General features: G+C 58.4%; 1 protein-coding gene across 1 annotated transcript; it reads left to right on the top strand.

Moving 5' to 3' along the window:
* The first annotated feature begins 4,693 nt into the window (after nucleotides 1-4,693).
* On the top strand, nucleotides 4,694-15,449 carry KCNK18 (potassium two pore domain channel subfamily K member 18). The gene is made up of 3 exons (XM_002718679.3): nucleotides 4,694-4,916; nucleotides 6,750-6,878; nucleotides 14,641-15,449. The coding sequence occupies exons 1-3, from the start codon at nucleotides 4,694-4,696 to the stop codon at nucleotides 15,447-15,449; spliced, it is 1,161 nt and encodes a 386-aa protein (XP_002718725.2).
* Nucleotides 15,450-18,512: the final 3,063 nt, after the last annotated feature.

Genomic DNA, 18,512 nt, shown 5'->3' with positions numbered 1-18,512 from the left:
TCCAGAAGCGCCGTCCTCGGTTGCCTAGTTTTCAAAACCACTGCTTCATTCTGCAGTAGGAAGCCAGCGGGGAAGGTGAGAGACAGCGCAGCTTGAATCCCAATGCCACGAAGGAGTAGGGGTGGGATCTGGCTGTGTGTCTGATTAGCCTTTTCTCTGCCTTGCTGGTCTGAGCTTTAGCAGAGATCGAAATGGCAGGCGGTGAGGCTGGGTAGGACAAAGGCGATTTCTCGCTCAGGGAGAGCCGCTCACCCACATCTGAAACCTGGGACCACCAGCCATGGACGTGTGGGCGCACCTGCTGCTGTGTCCAGCACAGCCGTCCTGGAGTCACTCACCGCGACCTCAGGTACTTGAACGGGCTGGAACTGCATCAAAAGACTTCAAGGTAAAGCACATCGCCCTGCTGCTTGCGACTTGCTGTGGCTGGAGGTGAAGAATCCCACACATCTGCAAGTCCCTGATTGGGAACAAAGGAGAGCAGACTGTCTAAAGGATTCTGTATTAGCTTGGATTCCTTATGAGCTCAGAGCTCCACATACTGCACCAGTGTCCAGTGCTGGTGATTCCAGTGGGCCATCTCTGTGAAAAACACAATTTTGCCTTTTTGTAATCCTATTTGAGCACGTTGAAGTTTAATTAGCTTTCCAACCAACTGAATGTCAGTATTCAAATATTTAAGTGCTACTTAAGTGTTACTGTGGCTCCAAAGAAGCTATTGATTCTGGAGTAGCAGACTGATTGAGTTGACTTTTTTTTTTGAAGATTTATTTATTTATTTGAAAGAGTTACACAGAGAGAGAAGGAGAGGCAGAGAGAGAGAGAGAGAGAGAGAGAGAGAGAGAGGTCTTCCATCCGCCGGTTCACTCCCCAATTAGCTGCAATGGCCAGAGCTGTGCCAACCTGAAACCATGAGCCAGGAGCTTCTTCCAGGTCTCCCACGCTGGTGCAGGGGCCCAAGGACTTGGGCCATTCTCCACTGCTTTCCCAGGCCACAGCAGAGAGCTGGATCAGAAGTGGAACAGCTGGGACTCGAACTGGCACCCATATGGGATGCTAGCATTGCAGGCTGTGGCTTTACCTTCCATGCCACAGTGCTGGTCACAAGTTGACTGTTTTTAAAAACCTGGTCATGGGGCTGACGCTGTGGCATAGTGGGTTAAAGCCCCAGCCTGCGGCGCCAGCATCCCATATGGGTGCTGGTTCAAGTCCTAGCTGCTCCTCCTCCAATCCAGCTCTCTGCTATGGCCTGGGAAAGCAGTAGAAGATGGCCCAAGTCCTTGGGCCCCTGCACCCATGTGGGAAACCTGGAAGAAGCTCCTGGCTCCTGGCTTTGGATCAGCTCAGCTCTGACCATTGCAGTCATTTGGGGAGTGAACCAGCAGATGGAAGACCTCTCTCTCTTCCTTACCTTCTCTCTCTGTGTAACTCTTTCAAATAAATAAAATAATTCTTATAAGAAAAAAACCTGGTTACATTTTAGTTGTGACACAGAATTTATAGTAACACAAATTTGGTTTTACACAGACATTTCCACTCAAGTGGATAAACTCCATAAAGGTCATATCCCCTCACCCCAAATACCCCAAAAACCCATTGTTTCATATAACTGTGACTGTTCCTGTTGTGAGGATAGATGTGATCCTTGCTGCTCCCTGTTTCATTGCTCTAAAACCCTCTGCCTTCCACCCCTTTATCCCTCTCTCCCCACCAGCCCCTGGCAACCACTGATTTTTATGCTGCACCAGTAGTTTTGCCTTTCCCAGAATGTCACATAGTTAAATACAGCATGGAGCCTTTTACGTAGTAACATACACTTTCACTAAGTAACATACACTAAGTTTTCTCCATGTCTTTTAATGGCCCAATAGCTCATTCCTCTTTAGTGCTGTGTAATATTCCATGGTCTGGATGTAGCATACCAAAGGACTTTTTTAAAGATTTTATTTATTTATTTGAAAGGCAGAGTTACAAAGAGAAAGGACACACACACACACACACGTATCTTCCATTAGCTGGTTCATTCCCTAAAGGGCCACATTGGCCAGGACTGGGCCAGACCGAAGCCAGGAGCCAGGAGCTTCCTCCAGGTCTCCTACAAGGATAGCAGGGGCCCTAGTGCTGGGGCCATCTTCTGCTGCTTTCCTAGGTGCCTTATCAGGGAGCTGGATCAGAAGTGGAACTGCCAGAACTCGACCTGGTGCTCATATGAGAGCTGGTGTTGCAGGTGGCAGCTTTAGCTGCCAGGCCACAGTGCAGGCTCAGGAGAGCACCTTGACTGCTTGCAGGCCCTGGTAGTTATGAATCCGCTGGGAAGACCCAGACTGAGTTTCAGCCTCCCAGCTTTGCCTTGGCCCGCCCTGGGCTGTTACAGGCATTTGGGACATGCACCAGTGGGCAGAAGATCTTTTTGTGTCTGTCTGTCTGTCTCTTTATCTTTCTCTCTCTGTCTTTCAATAAACAAAAATTAAATAGAAATTAATAAATACATTTTTAACTAAAGAAAGATAGGACTGTGGGATGTGAGAACTCCAGGGTCTTGTGCTTGAGGGCCCCAGCTCGGTGACCTGCAGCCCCCAGGACCCCAGGCCTTTGGCTGAGAGCTCCCTGCTGGCTCCCCAGCCCCCACTCTCAGGCCTATGGACTCAGACTGAATCACGCCACCAGCTGGCTTGGGTCTCCAGCTTGCACACCGCATGCTGTGGGACCTCTTGTTCCCGTAACCGGTCCCCTCCTCTGCATCTCTGTAGAGCCTGTTGGTTCTCTTTCTCTGGGGGACCCTGATATCTGCTCCATTCTAAACACCTTTTGCTAACAAGGTTCTCAGCCACCTTGTACCAAGGGCTGTTCACACACCATCTGCTATGGGATAAGACATGCTTTGACCCATGTTCCCCAAGGGCCCATGTGTTGCAATTTTTTAAAAAGATTTATTTATTTGAAAGACAGATGTACAGAGAGGCAGAGGCAGAGAGAGAAAGAGAGAGGTCCTCCATCCGATGGTGCACTCCTCAGATGGCTGCAATGGCCGGAGCCAGGAGCCAGGAGCTTCCTCCAGGTCTCCCACGCAGGTGAAGGAGCCCAAGGTCTTGGGCCATCTTCCACTACTTTCCCAAGTCATAGCAGAGAGTTGGATTGGAAGTGGAGCAGCCAAGACTCAAACTGGCGCCCATATGGGATGCCAGCACTGCAGGTTGTGGCTTTACCTGCTACACCACAGCGCTGGCCCTGATGTGTTGCAATTCAATCTCCATTATGAGGCATTGAGAGGGTAAAGCTGAATCTGACCATGGTGTTTGGATACAGGGCCTTAGGGAGGTGACTGGGATGAGCTAAGATTCTTGGGAGGAGCCCCCATGACTGACTGCAACTCTGGAAGAGAAGAGACCAGAGAGACCCCTGCAGGTGCACCCCTTGTGTCTCAGCATGCGACGCCAGCAGGCCCTTGTCCACAACTGTGAGCCGAAATAAACCCTTTCCTTCGGAAGGGCCCAGGCGCTCGAGTTTCCTTGTGCAGTGACAAGTGGCCCAGTACGTCCTCTCCCGAGGCCGTGGCTGTGGACTGAGCTGTCAGAGCCGAGCCGGCTTTCTCAGACCACTCCTGGTGCAAGCTGGGTCCTCTGGGATGCAGCTCCTGGGTCAGGGTCGAGAGTATGAGAGTTTGCTGGGAAGTGGTATCTGTGGGAGGAGAAGGGAGCACGTGGGGTGGGAGGGGGAGCCCCCCCCCCCATCACAGGGAGACCAACAGTCTCTACCGAGGGGCTGGGAGCGCTGGGCGCACGCTGCAGGTGGGATGAATCCACCATGGGCAGGAGCGGGCGGGCTCTCGTCCCCTGGCCTTGCTCAGCCCCAGGACAGGGATGTCCCTGAGCAGAGCACTCAGAAGCAGGGCCCAACCCTGAAAGAACAGCCGGAGGCTGCTAAGAGCCAGGCTGCTGCTCTGCGGATCTGTTGAAGCACCGCTCTGCCCGCCATCCGGGCACCTTTCTCCCCTGGCAGAGACGAGGCGCAGGTCCAGCCACATGAGCCCATTCCAAGCCCCTGCTTGCATCGCGTCTGCTAACCCCAGGTGGGCTGCAGCCAGTCAGGTGGCCCAGCCCCCCGGGAAGGGTCACAGAAACACATCCAAGCCCACCATGGGGCTTAGCAAGGGCGGAAGAGTTCCAGGCGTGGGAAGAATCGGGACCACACATCAGGTCCACTTGGGATAAAGGCCTTTGGAAAGTGCTGGGCACTGGCCTCACGGGGTTACTACTGTGACCACGTGGCCAGGGGCCCAGCTGTGCTAGGCCTAGGAGTGCCACAGACACCCATGAGGAGGGGCAAGCTCTTGATGACATCCCTGTAGATCGGCTTTGCTACCTGGAAGTCACAGCTGCAGTTTGGGCATGGAAAAAGCCCAGTGGACACAAACTCACGCTGTGTCGTCCGCCCAAGACCCCTGCCACGCAGACTGGGGCTGGCCGCGAGGATCGACAGCAGCGTGGGGCGCCAGCAGGGGCGCCAGCCCAGCTTATCAGATGAACCGAACGCCCTGAGTTCCGGCTTCTTCCCGAGGGGAAGCCCGCGCCCTCCACTTAGTGCTGGCGCCTGGCCATTCCCCCGGCACTCATCCTAGCGGAGCCCGGAAGCTCCGCCTCTCATAGCGGCTCCTCGGCTGGGCCCTGGCCCTGCCCCGAGCGCTCCAGGGAGGATGGAAGCTTCAGGGCCGCCCCAGGCCAGGAGGTGCGGCCTGGAGACCCTGGGGAAGCTTTTCCCCAGCTTCTGCTTCCTCGGCTGCCTGGTCACCTATGCGCTGCTGGGAGCTGTGCTCTTCTCGGCCATCGAGGGCCACCCGGTGCTGGGGGCGCCGGACAATCGGGAGTTTGAGGAGTTCCTGGAGACGCTCTATGGCATCTTGGACTGCAACAGAACAGGTAGGAGCGTCACCTGCCCCGGGCAGGCCTTTTCCCCAGGTTGAGAACAGAGGCCGCCCTGCTACAGGCTGAGGCTGGGAGCTGCCTGCTGGCGTCCTCCCCTTTCCTGGGTGGGTGGCTTTAGGCCAGTTCTCTCTGCACTTCAGTTTTCTCCTCTGGGAAATGAGGAGAATGAGGACCCCTCTGGGGTGCAGTGAAGAATGCAGGAAACGCACTGAGCCCCCAGCTTCATGATGCCTCCACCAGAGGGGAAACTGAGGCTCAGAAACCTCTTCCCCAAAGGAAGCTTGCGAAGATGCATTTCACAGAGCAAGCTAAAACACGAGGGGCACTGAAACAGAAGGCAAAGACAAACCAGGCTGTAGGAGTCAGGGGAAGAACAGGGCAGGGAGTCCCCAACCTGCCCGGTCCAGTGGGGCCCCAGCTGCCTGCCCAGGGCTCCTCCCAGAAGCTACCCCTTGCTTTGCTCCCAGGGACTAAAAGGTCAAGGCAGGCAGTCTTCTGCAGTAAAGGGGCTACTCCCTGCACCCTGCCAGACAGACGCAGGTCTGCTCAGTAGTCCTGGGAAATACCTCAGTCGCTGCCCAGTTGCTAGAGGCCATCACATCTGGGTCGCCAGCAAGTTCCAGGCTCTCCCAAGCAGCCCACACAGGACAGTCATCCAAGCAGCTTGTATAGAATACACGGGTTCCTCCCCACCTCTCCTTACTCAGCCTTTCAGGGCTGAGCTGGGCATCTGATGTTTTCTGGCTCATTCCAGTGCACAGCGAGGTGAGGAAGCCCAGGGCTGGTTCAGGCCTGTTGTGCACCGGGTTCACCAGAGGGGGTTAGAGGGGACCCTTGGGGGCCCCTTTTCACATATCATCTCATTTAACCCTCCAAAGGCCCCTTAGGAGCCGGGTATGCCTTGTCTTCCTTTTACAGGAAACAGAGGCAGGGGGAGGTTAGGGAACTTGCCCCCAAGTCCACACTAGCAAAATGGAGCCGGGGATTCAACCCCAGGCATTTGGGCTCCAGAGTCTGGACTTTCAGCACCATGTCCTGCTGCCCCCCGCCCCCACGTCCCCCGGGAAGGAAGCGGATGCTCAGAAACAGACCTCAGAGGCCGGGGAGGATCAGAGCCGGGTCTACACAGCAGGCGTCCGACTTCCAGGCTGGTGCCATTCAAACGAATAGAGACTTGCACTCGGAGCTGGCTTGGTGCCATCCTCCCCCACTGTGCCCCAGTCTGATGGGTGGCTTCTGGGGACAGGCTCACCAGCTGCTGAGGCCAATAGAAGCACTTAGGAATCTGTCTGAGAAGCCAGGGTCCCCAGGCACTCTGTCGGCCCTGGGACCAGTGTTTTGGGAGCCAAGGCTTAGGAGTTGTGGAGGAGAAATCACACACAGCCAGCCCAGTGTGATGAGCGTCGCCAGCCCTGTAAAGAGCTCCCACAGTGGCACCATTGGACCCCACGTGTCAGTTGCATTTCTTGAAAGAGTTTTTGCTTTTGATTTGCAAGAGTGCCACGGGACAGCACGGTAGTAGTCATCCCCCTTGGAAAGGTGAGAGAAGCGGAGGTTCAGAGAGCTAAGACGTCTCCCCGAGTCTGGCATAGCTCAGGCATGGCGCCCACAGACCTCTGCTAGGCTCTCTGCCTGTGGGGCCACGTGGCTGCCTCACACCACACGGATCAGATGTAGGATCTAAGCTACAAGATCATTTTAAAGGCAGGCTCCGAGGACCAAGCTGCGGTGTCGATGGGGCCACGGGGTGGGGGCCGCTTGTCCTGGGGGAGGACCCTGCCCGCTGGAAGGCGAGCCCCTCCCTCACTGTGCTCTCTCCTCCTCCAGCGGTGGAAGGCAGGAAGGAGGCCGTGCGGGTGCACCTGCAGCAGCTGAAACCACAGTGGTTTCACGGGCCGGCCGACTGGACGTTCCCCAGCGCGCTGTTTTTTTGCTGCACTGTGTTCAGCACCGTGGGTGAGTGCGAGGGCAAGGGCAAGGGCAAGGGCAGGCCTGCAGGAAGAGAGGCCTGGGGAAGGGTGGGGAGCGGGGAGGCTGGGCCCTCGGGTAGCGATGCTGGGACACTCATGTAATAGGAGGTGAGGCGGTGGCGGCGTGCCTACCCTGGCCCAGCCTCCTATGCCTGGGCAGGCACCATGAGCAGGGCTGCCATGGGCCCTGAGGTTCCTCTGGGAGAATAACACGAGCGTCCTTCCTCCTCTCGGGTGGGTGCTGCCCCTGGCTCAGCCCAGTTGGTTTGGGGACGGGGGGAGGGCTTCCCGGAAGTGGCATTGGAGTTAGTGTCTGAGGATCTCAGGGATTCACCCTGCAAAGATGGGTGAGAGAGTCTCCAGGTGGGGAAAGCCTCCAGGCCAACCCCCCCCCCCCCGGGGTGCACAGGCCCCTTGGAGGCAAAGCTGAGTGGGTGGGCAGAGTCAGGCCTCCTGGGCTGGGAGGATGGGGCTGGTCTTGCACTGGGCCAACAAGCTGTGCTCCAGGTTGGGCTGCCCACCCTCGGCTTCCCTTCAGGGGGTGCAGCAGGTGGGCCAGGATGCAGGGTCTGAGCCAGGCCAGGTAGGAACTGACTCTGCGGGGCAAGGGTCACAGAGAGCGGGGGAGGTGGAGCTGCCCCCAGCCTCTGCGCAGGAGCTCTTGGGTGTGACCATGCCCCAGCCACCACCCCTCTGGGCCAGCCAGAAAGATTGGGACCTCCGTCTCCATCCCAGACAGCCACAGAGCTGGGGCTGCAGCTGGTCCTGTGGCCTGTCATGCTCGGGGTGGTGGTGAGCCTGGGGCCCCCACCCCTGCTTTTTTTTTTTTTCTTAAAGATTTGTTTTATTTGTTTGAAAGACAGAGTTACAGAGAGAGGTAGAGACAGAGAGAGAGAGGTCTTTCATCTGACAGTCACTTCTCAATTGGCCACAATGGCTGGAGCTGGGCCAATCTGAAGCCAGGAGCCAGGAGCTTCTTCCTGGTCTCCCATGTGGGTGCAGGGGCCCAAGGACTTGGGTCATCTTCTACTGCTTTCCCAGGCCATAGCAGAGAGCTGGATCAGAAGAGGAGCAGCCAGGACTAGAACTGGCACTCATGGGATGCTGGCGCTTCAGGCCAGGGCTTTAACTTGCTGAGCCATAGCGCTGGCCCTGGGACCCCCACCCTTAACCATGTTAGGTGTGCCTCTTGGGGGACACTGAGGGTCAGAGGCTGACTTCCTGTAAAAGCAGCAGCCAGGAAGCCCGCTACCCCCTGCTGCAACCAGCAGAACACCCAAGCCAGCTGGCTTGCAAGTTCAGGGAAACGTGCCACCTAGGATAAAGAGGGGTCTAGGGGGAGGACAGCTGTGGGGCCGCAGCTCGGCTGTGGCACTGAGCACGGGGCTTCTCTATCCTCCTGCTCAGACAGGGTCACGAGAGGCCACCGAGGCCCACGCCCTACCTGACCGTAATGGCTTCCGGCACAGAAAGGACGCCTGTTCCTTCCATGGGTGACAATCAGCCAGGCACTCTTCCCAGAAGCCCCCACTGGGCCTCCCAGCCACACCCAAGCTGGGAGCCTGAAAGAGGGCTGGACCACACCGGAGCTCCACGAGAGAGCCCCCGCCCCCCTGCCCTCGGGGTTCCTCTTCTTCAAGGGGATGTAGATGTTGGCAGGGCCAGGCGACAGGCAGGAAGAGAGCTCATCACCCAGCAGGTGCCCCACATGGGCAAGGTGCGTGAGGGACTTTGTCGTATTTAATTCTCACAACTCTCTGAGCTCAGGGTGATGGGGCTCAGGTGACGGGGCTGAGATGGGAGTTGGACAGAGCCAGCAAGGCAGGGGCAGGGCTGCGGTCCAGCCCCACTGCTGGGCCTCCGGGGGCAGCTGGCCCAGCTTCTCAGACACCTCTCCACTGGATAATTCTAGGGTGTGGGTGGGCTGGCCTACCCATTGCCATTTTTAAAAAGGATTTATTTATTTTATTTGAAAGGCAGAGTGACAGAGAGGCAAAGTCCAGGAGAGAGAGAAACAGAGAGGGAGAGGGAGAGATAGAGAGATAGAGAGAGAGAATCTTCCACTTGCTGGTTCACTCCACGATGGCCAGAGCTGGGCTGATCTGAAGCCAGAAGCCAGGAACTCCATTGAGGTCTCCCACATGGGTGCAGGGACCCAAGCACTTGGGCCATTTTCTACTGCTTTCCCAGGCATATCAGCAGGGAGCTGGATCGGAAGTGTAGCAGCCAGGACTCAAACTGGTGCCCATGTGGGATGCTGGCACTGCAGGCCAGGGCTTTAACCCATTGTGCCATGATTTCTTAAAAAATTATGTTGAGGGCCAGTGCCATGGCTCACTAGGCTAATCCTCTGCCTGCGGTGCTGGTACTCCGGGTTCTAGTCCTGGTTGGGGCGCTGGTTCTGCCCCAGTTGCTCCTCTTCCAGGCCAGCTCTCTGCTGTGGCCCGGGAGGGCAGTGGAGGATGGCCCAAGTCCTTGGACCCTGCACCCGAATGGGAGACCAGGAGGAAGCACCTGGCTCCTGGCTTCGGATTGACGCAGTGTGCCGGCTGTAGTGGTCATTTGGGGGGTGAACCGATGGAAGGAAGACCTTTCTCTCTGTCTCTCTCTCTCTCACTGTCTAACTCTGCCTATCAAAAAAAAAAAAATTATGTTGAGAGGCACAGAAACAAAGAGACAAGAGACAGAAAAAGAGAGAGGGTCCCCATCTGCAGGTTCACTCTCGAATTCCTGCAATTGCCAGGGCTGGGCTGGGCTGAAGCTGGGAGCAGGGAACTCAACCCAGGTCTCCCGTGGGGAAGGTGGGGACCCCAGTACTTGAGCCATCACTGCTGCCTCCCAGGGGGCTGCATTTGCAGAAAGCTGGCGTCAGAAACTGGAGGGGGTACAAACTCAGGCCCCCTGATGTGAGATGAGGGTGTCCTGGGGGCCAGGCCAAATGTCCACCCCCACCCCCACATACAATGTTGAGTGGCAGGCTGGTCTCTACACACAGAATCAGATTACCTCTTACCACCCCCACCAGAAGTGTCTCCAGACTTGGCCAAAGGTCCGTTCCCCTGAGACGCTGATCCATTGCAATGGATCCGGACCTGTAGCTTTGACATCACTGTGGAACTTGTCAGAAATGCAAGTTCATTCTCAAGCCCCATCCTAGACCTCCCTACCCCACCGAGCCAGAAACCATGGAGGCGGGGCCGCAGGGTTCTGATGCGTGCTGATGTGTGCGAAGCACCAGGCCAAGGCACAGGTTCTCAGCGGTGGCTGCACATTGGACTCACCCAGATGTCTTTTCCAGGCACCTATGTCCGGACCCTGGCCCAGGCCACGAGAGCCAGAGTCTCCAAGGCCAGGCCAGGCCTGGGCGGCAGCGGGCTGCAGACGCCTCCAGGTGGTTTTACTGGAACTCCAGCCTGTTAGACGCTGGTCTAATGGAAACGCATTAGCTGCCCTCAGGACGGCCAGGCTGCACTCCCCATTGTCCAGGGCAATTAAGACCTCAGGCCACGCGGTAATTAAAGCTGGAAGGGGATATGGGGGATGCTCCGATGGGTGCCTCCTGCCCTCATCTCCCAGTCACCTGAAATGCACCTGGCCTTGGTGCTAAGAAAGGGATGCCCAATAGGTATGAGCCCCCTCAACCGCCCCCCCTTATACCCCGCCCCAGTCAATCCCAACCGGGTCAGCCTCTTTCAAGGAGAAAGGAGAGTGTGCGCACTATTAAGTCCTCACGGGCTAGGGGCAGTGCGCAGTGAGCAGATCGGGTCGGGACACGCAGATGCGTTCCGGGAGATGATAGGACTTTGCACTGTGTGCATCTTGGCATTTGGGAACTGGGGTGGGTGTGTTCTTCCTGACACAGGGGCTGTGTGCTCTGAGACTTGCTTCCACGGTGCATTTCCTGGCCTGAGCCAGGCGCAGCTTTCGGCTGCAAACAGCTCATCCACCCTTCCAATGAGAGTGTGGGGTTGCGCATGCGTGTGGGGAAGGTCTTGGGAGGGGGAAGTAGGGGATGCAAGTCCTTGCTGGCTCTGGGCTGTGTGGCCCTCAACACATCACCAGACTTCTCTGTTCCTTATCCATTAAAAGAGGAAAACAGCTGAGGTTGCCAGCTTAGTATTGCTGTGCAGATTTTGACTCTAAAAGTACTGTACAAATTCTGCAAAAAAAAAAAAAGCATTATATTCTTTAAAAAGATTTTATTTATTTATAAAGCAGAATAACAGAGAGATCTTCCACCTGCTGGTTCACTCCCCAGATGCCCACGATAGCAGAGCTGGGCTAGGTCAAAGCCAGGAGCCAGGAGCCAGGAGCTGTGTCTGGGTCTCAGGCCGTCACCTGCCACCTAGCTGGGACAGAAGAGGAGGCAGGACTCCATCCTGGGCACTGATAGGGGACGCGGGCACCCTGGGTGGCAACCGAACCCACTGCACAACACCTGCCCCACTCTCAAGAGAAATCTGACGGGGCCCCTGGCCTGGAGGCTGCGGGGGTTACTAGTTCCTATTGGCTGGGTGGGAGGGGGCCTCTCCTGACTTTCCCTGTGGGGACACAGAAACAGGGGAGCTTGCTCGTGTTCTCAGAAGTGGGTGGGACACGCTGCGGGTGGGTGCTGCTGCCAGCCGCTGATGTCTCAGAGGGCTGGCGGCCCTCAGAGCCCATGCCAGCCTGGCCACAGGGGTCCCTGCTGAACCCCTCGGGGCCCTTGCGCCCCCAGGAGCAGTTCCAGCACCCTCTGGAGGGCACTGACATCTGCCGGTTCCTCCTCGAATCCTTCAACCCCGCCCACCAGTGACTGGCACACAGTAGGAGCTCAATAAATACACTCATTCAGTCAACATCTCGTTACCCATGTGCCAGGCACCGTGCGAGGCACTGAGGGGTCCAGGAACAAAACAGACAAAAGTGTCCGTGATGGTGAAACGGGCAGTAACCAAGTGCACACAGTAGGTCGGATGGTTATGGGAGTTAGAGGCAGCAGCTTGGAGAGGATGAGTCTAGAGTGTGAAATGGGGAGGGAGTGGCCTGGAAATATCCCCCTGAAAAGATGGCGTCCAAACCAAAGACTGAAGGAGGTGGAGCAGTCAGCCGTGTGGCTCTGTGGACTCTGTGGAGTAGGAACCTTCTAGGCGGAGTGAAGACAGTGCAAAGGTCCTGGGGCAGGTCCCGCCTGGCTTGTTGGAGGGGCAGGAAGCAGGACGGTGTGGCTGGGGAGGGTGGGACAGGAAGCTGGGGTACAGGGTCTCACAGGCATTGTGAAGACTGGATTTTATCCGGCATGAGATGGGAACCTGCAGAGGGTTCTGGTCAGCTTTGATTAAAGGGGATTATTCATCTGAAACAAGAGAACGAATTAATGAGTGAACCAAGAACACGGCACTGGTGTGGTCACAGAGCCGGGCCGCTCAGCTGTGCTTCCCTCCCAGGTCCCTAGGAGCCTGGAGTTGGTTTTAGATGTGGTGGATGCAAGATGGGCAGTTCCCGCCCCGCTGTTTTCCCACGGCAGCCCGGGCTGTGCCTGGCCCCCCACCTGCAGGAAAGGCACAGGAAGACATCACCGACGACACCTCCTGTCTGTGGTCCAGAAAGCTGAGCACTCCTCCTAACAGCGGGACTCTCCACCCACCACCCTGGACCCGGGGACCGGCATTCCTTCCCCTCTTGTGCACAGGGGCACCAAGTGATAAAGCCCCTTGCCCCAGGTCACACAAGGTCACAGTGTGTGAGTCACCGAGGGAGGGCTTTGCGTGATTCAGGTCTGATCCCAGGGCACCTGTTCCCAGCCACCCAGCTGCACCGCCTGTTCTCTATGATGGCTGCGGATTCTGTGAGCAATCAAAGAATGAACCCAGTGATCCAGATTCGGGGCTGCCTGCTCTCGCCTCCATCCCTAACTCCGTCCTGGCCTCCCCAAGGTCCCCTGTCTCCCACCCCATCCCGCTGAGACCCCTTGTGATGTCATGGAGGCGTCTGCAGGGTCCTGCTCCTTGGGAGGCTCCTGGGGGCAGGGGCTCCTTCCTGGGCCCCTCCAGCTGCGGTAGCCCCTGTTTCTTGCCTGGTGACCGCATCGGGCTGGTCTCTGTGAGGGAGATCTCCCTCCGCCTTTCCTGCAGGGCGCGGATGACGGTGCGTGGGGCCCACATTGGTGGTGCAGGAAAACCGCCTCCTCTCAGAGGCCCTTCCAGATTGCGGTCGCTAAGACTCGGGCACCTTTTAGGGGGCAGCGCCATTTTGCAGCCTGCCATGCTGATGAAGGCAACTCCCCCACCCATCTGGCACCTGAGCCCCTGGACCCTGCCCACCTCCCTGGACACTGACCCCACCCACCGGCGTTTGCTTGGTGCCCTCAGCCAAGCTGACAGCCACACCCTGGGTGACCTTGGTGACGAATTAGAAGGTAACATCGCTTTTAGGCAGACACAGTCCTGCGTCCTGAGCCCTGAGCTCCTGGCTTGGTAAGTACACCTCAGACTAGATTTCAGCTGCACACACTGCCCTCCCACCATGGGAATGTCCCCTCCTTAAACCTGTCACAGGGCCTTTGCGCCTGCGGCTGCTTCTCTCCTTACCTCCCAACCTCAGCTGCTGGTGAGTCACCGCACCAGCAAGTGTTCCCGGAGCCTAAATCCAGGAGGCGTGCCTTTGTTCTAATCACTCATAGAACAGTCTGCTCTTACCGTGGCTGATCACGTGCTCACTAGTGTGGTTATTTGGTCACTTTGCCTCTCTCAGCAAGCTTGGATCCCATCTCTACTTTGCTCAGCCTGGTGACGCCAGTGCATGCAGTAAGTGCTTAATACATACTCATCAAACAAATGAATGCACATGTGGCCTGAGTGGCCGTGGAGCAACCTGGGACAGAGCCCATCCCATGGCTCCCCGCCTCCCTGGTGGGGTGGGCACCCCAATGCCGCACGGCCCTGGAGGGCAGCACTTCAGGCTAGAGCTTGCTGTGGGCAGCTTCGGTCCTGGAGGGGCAAGGGCTCAGCCAGCCCGGGCATGGGCTGCACATTAATTTGCATAACCGGGCTGAGTTTTTCTGCATTACTTGTCCTCATGACCCTGGCATTTCAACACCGGCACTGAGCACAGAGCTGTCTCTTCTGCCTGTTGAAGTCTCGGAAGCTTGGCCAGCCCGGAAGTCTCTCTACTCCTGCTCCTTTGGGAATGTGAGGGTGGAGCTGGGGTGGGGCGGAAGGAGGGGCCCAGCGGCCCCTCCCTTTTCTTGGAGGACCAGGTCTGACTGGCTCATGGGCCCCCGCCCTGGGCTGCACTGCGCTGCACTCCCAGCCCCGCCCCTTGTCACACGGATGCTGTGGCTCTGCGCTTCAGTCTCCCCACCAGGGAAGGCTGCTTGGTTCTCAGGGAGCAGCCACTGCCAGCCCTCAGCGCCAACACGCACCCACGGCACGGCAGGTGCTCCCCCAGCCGGTCTGTATGTGAGTACGGACGGGCACCCCTGCTTTATAGCTAAGAAGCCTAGAAGTAGGACAGGCATTTGGCATGGCAATTAAGATGCCACCTGGGACACCTGTGTCCCAGGTGGGGGGTGGGGGTCAGAGTCCTGGCTTCTCACCCTGAAGAGGAGCCGCCCCTCCCACTGCAGGCACGTGGACACTTCCCGACCACTGCTTCCAGCCCCGCGGGTAAACAGCACGCCAAGGAGGGGCCACGACGGAGGTCTCTTTAGAGATTTTTTTTTGGGTGGGGGGAGCAGACCACTTCCCAGCCTCGGTCTTGTTTCTCAGGTTACAGCCGCATCTTCCCGGTCACCAGGCTGGGCAAGTACCTGTGCATGCTGTACGCCCTCTTCGGCATCCCGCTGATGTTCCTGGTCCTCACCGACATCGGCGACATCCTGGCAGCCGTGCTATCCGCATCTTACGGTCGGCTCCGGAAACTGCCTTTCCTCACCCCCCACCCCTCCAAGTGGTGCTCGCGACCACCACCGCCGGGGAGACAGCCAGAGGCCACTCGGGGAGGGGACGCCACCGCCGGCCCGCAGATCGTCATCAGCGCCGAGGAGCCCCCGGACCCCAAGCCTGGCAGGTGTCCCGCAGCCGCAAGCTGCAACACGGAGCTGTTCGAGAGACTTCTCACCAGGGAGAAACAGAACAGCCTACAGCTGCCGCCGCGGGCTGTGGAGAGGAGCAGCTCGTGTCCCGAGCTGGCCATGGGGCGCTTCTCCTACTCCATCATCAGCAACCTGGACGAGGTGGGGCGGCAGGTGGAGACCTTGGACGTGCCCCTGCCCGTCGTCGGCCTGGTCGTGTTCGCCTACATTTCCTGTGCGGCGGCCATCCTCCCCTTCTGGGAGACGAAGCTGGACTTCGAGAACGCCTTCTACTTCTGCTTTGTCACCCTGACCACCATCGGGTTTGCGGACACAGATCTGGAACACCCTCACTTCTTCCTCTTCTTCTCGCTCTACATCCTCGTGGGCATGGAGATCCTGTGCATCGCCTTCAAGCTGGTGCAGACCAGGCTGGTGCACGCCTACAAGAGCCTCCTGCTCTTCTTCGCCAAGGGCAAGTTCAACGACCTCGTGCGAGAGTGAAGGCTCCCGGGATGAGCTGGGTTCTGGGCCCTGTCTTCCGGGGCAGCGTGGTCAGAACTGGTGGCGCTAAGTAGCCTGTCACCTGAGACTTCGGGGTGTGGAGACACATCCATGGGGTGGGGGGGGCTTCGCTCAGTCTTGAGGTCCCGTAGAATGCACTGACCTGCTTTCCTGGTAGGATATAAGGGGAAAAACAAACCCTCTCACCACCCTCTGAAGTCCAGTTAATTCCCGTCTGCATTTTTTAAAAAAGGCACATGCCCCGTATCCAGACAAAACAGTCTCTGGGTGCCACTGGTTTCCTTGTGACATGAGAAAAAAGTCACCCTCACTCCTGGGATTCGTCCTTCCAGCTACGGTCGATGTCTCCCCGAGTCACTCCCTGTTCCCTTCCGTGAGCAAACGGCTGCACGAATGCATGCATGAGCAGCCCGGCCCCGGCCTGGGGGAGCGCACGGATGCCACCCGAGATCACAGTGGCCTGGGTACCTCCTGCTCGCCCCTCTTTCCTTACATGGCCTGGGGATGGCGCCTGCAGAGTGAGCTGCGTTGGGCACAAGTTGACACGTAGGTGGATGGTTAGTTCCTGAAAGGGTTGGCGTGCACTGGGTGGACGCACACCTGAGCTGTTCCTGGATGGGGTGGCACTGGGTGGGCAGCTCGGGGTCGCTGTCCCCGCACGCCCTGGCACCCCAGCGCCATCTGCCTGAAGACTTTCTGCTTTATAACATGGGCACAACCAGGGCCACACAGAAGCGCCCAGGTGTTGGCATTTTGGGAAGCAGCCCTCAAGCAATGACTGACGAGAGCCCGCCTTCCCTCCCTGCCCCTGGGCTGCCTGGGGCACTTCCCCCGCCGGCTCCACTCTGCGTCAGCCTCCCTCAGGTCCTGTGCCATTTCTCGGCTCCCTGCTGGGGCTTCCCAAGACCACCCCACAGAGAGCCCACTCACGCCCACATCCTCGTCTCAGGGTCAGTTGTGGGGACTCCAGCCTGGGCGCACACACACACACACCCGCACCTGTCTTACTAGTTCCCTGGTGGGTTTTTAGAAATGTCCAGGACGAGGTCTGAGTTCATGGGGAGAATCCTGCAAAATCCACCCGTGTCCTGTGATTCCCGGGGGACTACGGGTGTTGCGTGAGCATGGGAGGCCCGGGGTGGGAAGAAGGCCAGCACCTGGCTTTTGAGGTTTCTCTGTTCTGGCCTAGGTCCTGGCCAAGGCCCAGGGAGACCTCGGAGGGGTCTTGGATTTCCCTTTCTGGATCTTCCCGGCCTTCCCCACAACTGTTGGACCTTCTGCCCCTCACCCCTTGAAGACAACGGAGAGCCCCGTAGCTGCATCACAGGCGGCAGTCCCCAAACTCACATTTGCCCCAAATCTGTGGTTCATGCATCGCTCGGTCTAAAAATCAGTGTCCTGCCCCCATGAGCCTGGTCCTGGGCCTGCGGCGGGCTCAGGCTCCTCGTCCTGTGTCCCCTGGTGCTGTGGCATTGGAGCCCACCTGGACCCCACCTTCCACCAAGACCGGTGCACTTGGGTGCAGGGGTGAGGACGGCCCTGCTGTGGGTGCCCGCTGCTCGGGTGACCCAGTGCCTGGGAGTGCCCCTGCCGGCCACTGGCGATGTGAGGCTGCCCACCCAGGCCCATGGCGCTGTGGGAGGAACAGTCAGCTGCATGGCTGAGGTCTTGGAGCTGGAGTGGGGATTCCTGGTGCATACGTTCCACACGCACAGACCCCATGCCGCTTCCTCTCGTAAGGGCCCCTGTGACCCCATCTAAACCTAGTCACCCAAGGCCCCAGCCCCACATCCCAGCACAGGAATTTGGAGGGGCCATTCAGTCCCCACAGCACCCCGGGACTCAGTCGTCATTGGTCTAGGGGGTCCCCTGGACACTGGGATTTTATTATTTGTTTGAAAGGAGAGTTACACAGAGAGAGACAGACATGCTCCATCCACTGGTTTACTTCCCAGATGGCTGCAACAGCCTGGCCCAGCCGAAGCCAGGAGCCTTTCTGGGTCTCCCACAGGGGTGCAGGGGCCCAAGGACCTGGGCCATCCCCCGCTGCCTTCCCAGGCCACAGCAGAGAGCTGGACTGGGAGTGGAGCAGCCGGATCTTGAACCAGCGCCCACATGGGACAGCTCAACCCGTTGAGCCACAGCACTGGCCCCTGGTGCTGGGGTTTTTAAAAGGTCCTAGGGGACCGGTGTGGCGCTCTGAGTTGAGAAACAGGGCACGGGCTGCTCGCTGGGCCTGCAGCGCCCTTCTTCCTTGTGGGGTCGATGAGGCCGTGCCTCCCTGGCGAAGCCCCTGCGTCACCCCTCTGGGTGGTGTCCCTGACTCCCGGAAGTGGCTGCCCTTGTCTCTTCCAGCGGCGTCCCCTGCCTCCCTCCGCTTGTAACCGGATCGTAAGCCAACTCTGAGCTGCACAGATACAGTGAGCGTGTGTTTTCCCAGCATTGCTGTCTCTCCTGCATCTCTGCCGGCCACCGGTGGAAGAAGTCAGGGGGGACCTCAGGCGCACACGGGGCCAAGGAGAGCAGCCGGCCCTGATGGCACACGCGCCACAGGCCAGGCCCCGCGCCGAGCCCCTCATGGGCACCATCTCACCCATGTTACAGGTGATGAAACTGAGGCCCAAGGTCTGGGGCCAGGATTCACGGCCAGGTCTGACCGGAAGTGGATGGGCAGCGCCAGCTTGCCCGGAACTCGGCAGACTAAGATTTGCGGCCCTGCCCAGGCCTGCGCAGGCAGAGCCGAGGTCTCACAAGGCCTGCGGGTGATGGTGATGTTGCCTTTAAACTTTGATTCTGAGACTCACAGCTGGAAGGGGTCCGCTCGCAGCTTCCCTGAGTGGAGCCGGACTGCAGGAGGACAGCGCGTGGGCAGGGGGCGGAGGAGACGGTGAAGGCGCAAGGCTGCCTGCAGGCTGGGCCCTCCACCGCCTCCGTCCCTGCCCCTGCCCCCGGGAGAGTGACGTCACTCTGCAGCCGCACGTTTCTCCTGGAGTTCGGGTGAGGCTGCTTCCTGCCTGGCCGGGCCTCACCTGGGCCCCCAAG

Source organism: Oryctolagus cuniculus, chromosome 15 (assembly GCF_964237555.1).
Source record: "Oryctolagus cuniculus chromosome 15, mOryCun1.1, whole genome shotgun sequence".
NCBI classification, from domain to species: domain Eukaryota; kingdom Metazoa; phylum Chordata; class Mammalia; order Lagomorpha; family Leporidae; genus Oryctolagus; species Oryctolagus cuniculus.
The sequence above is the reverse complement of the archived record's forward strand: the minus strand, read 5'-3'. Positions and strand labels throughout refer to the sequence as shown.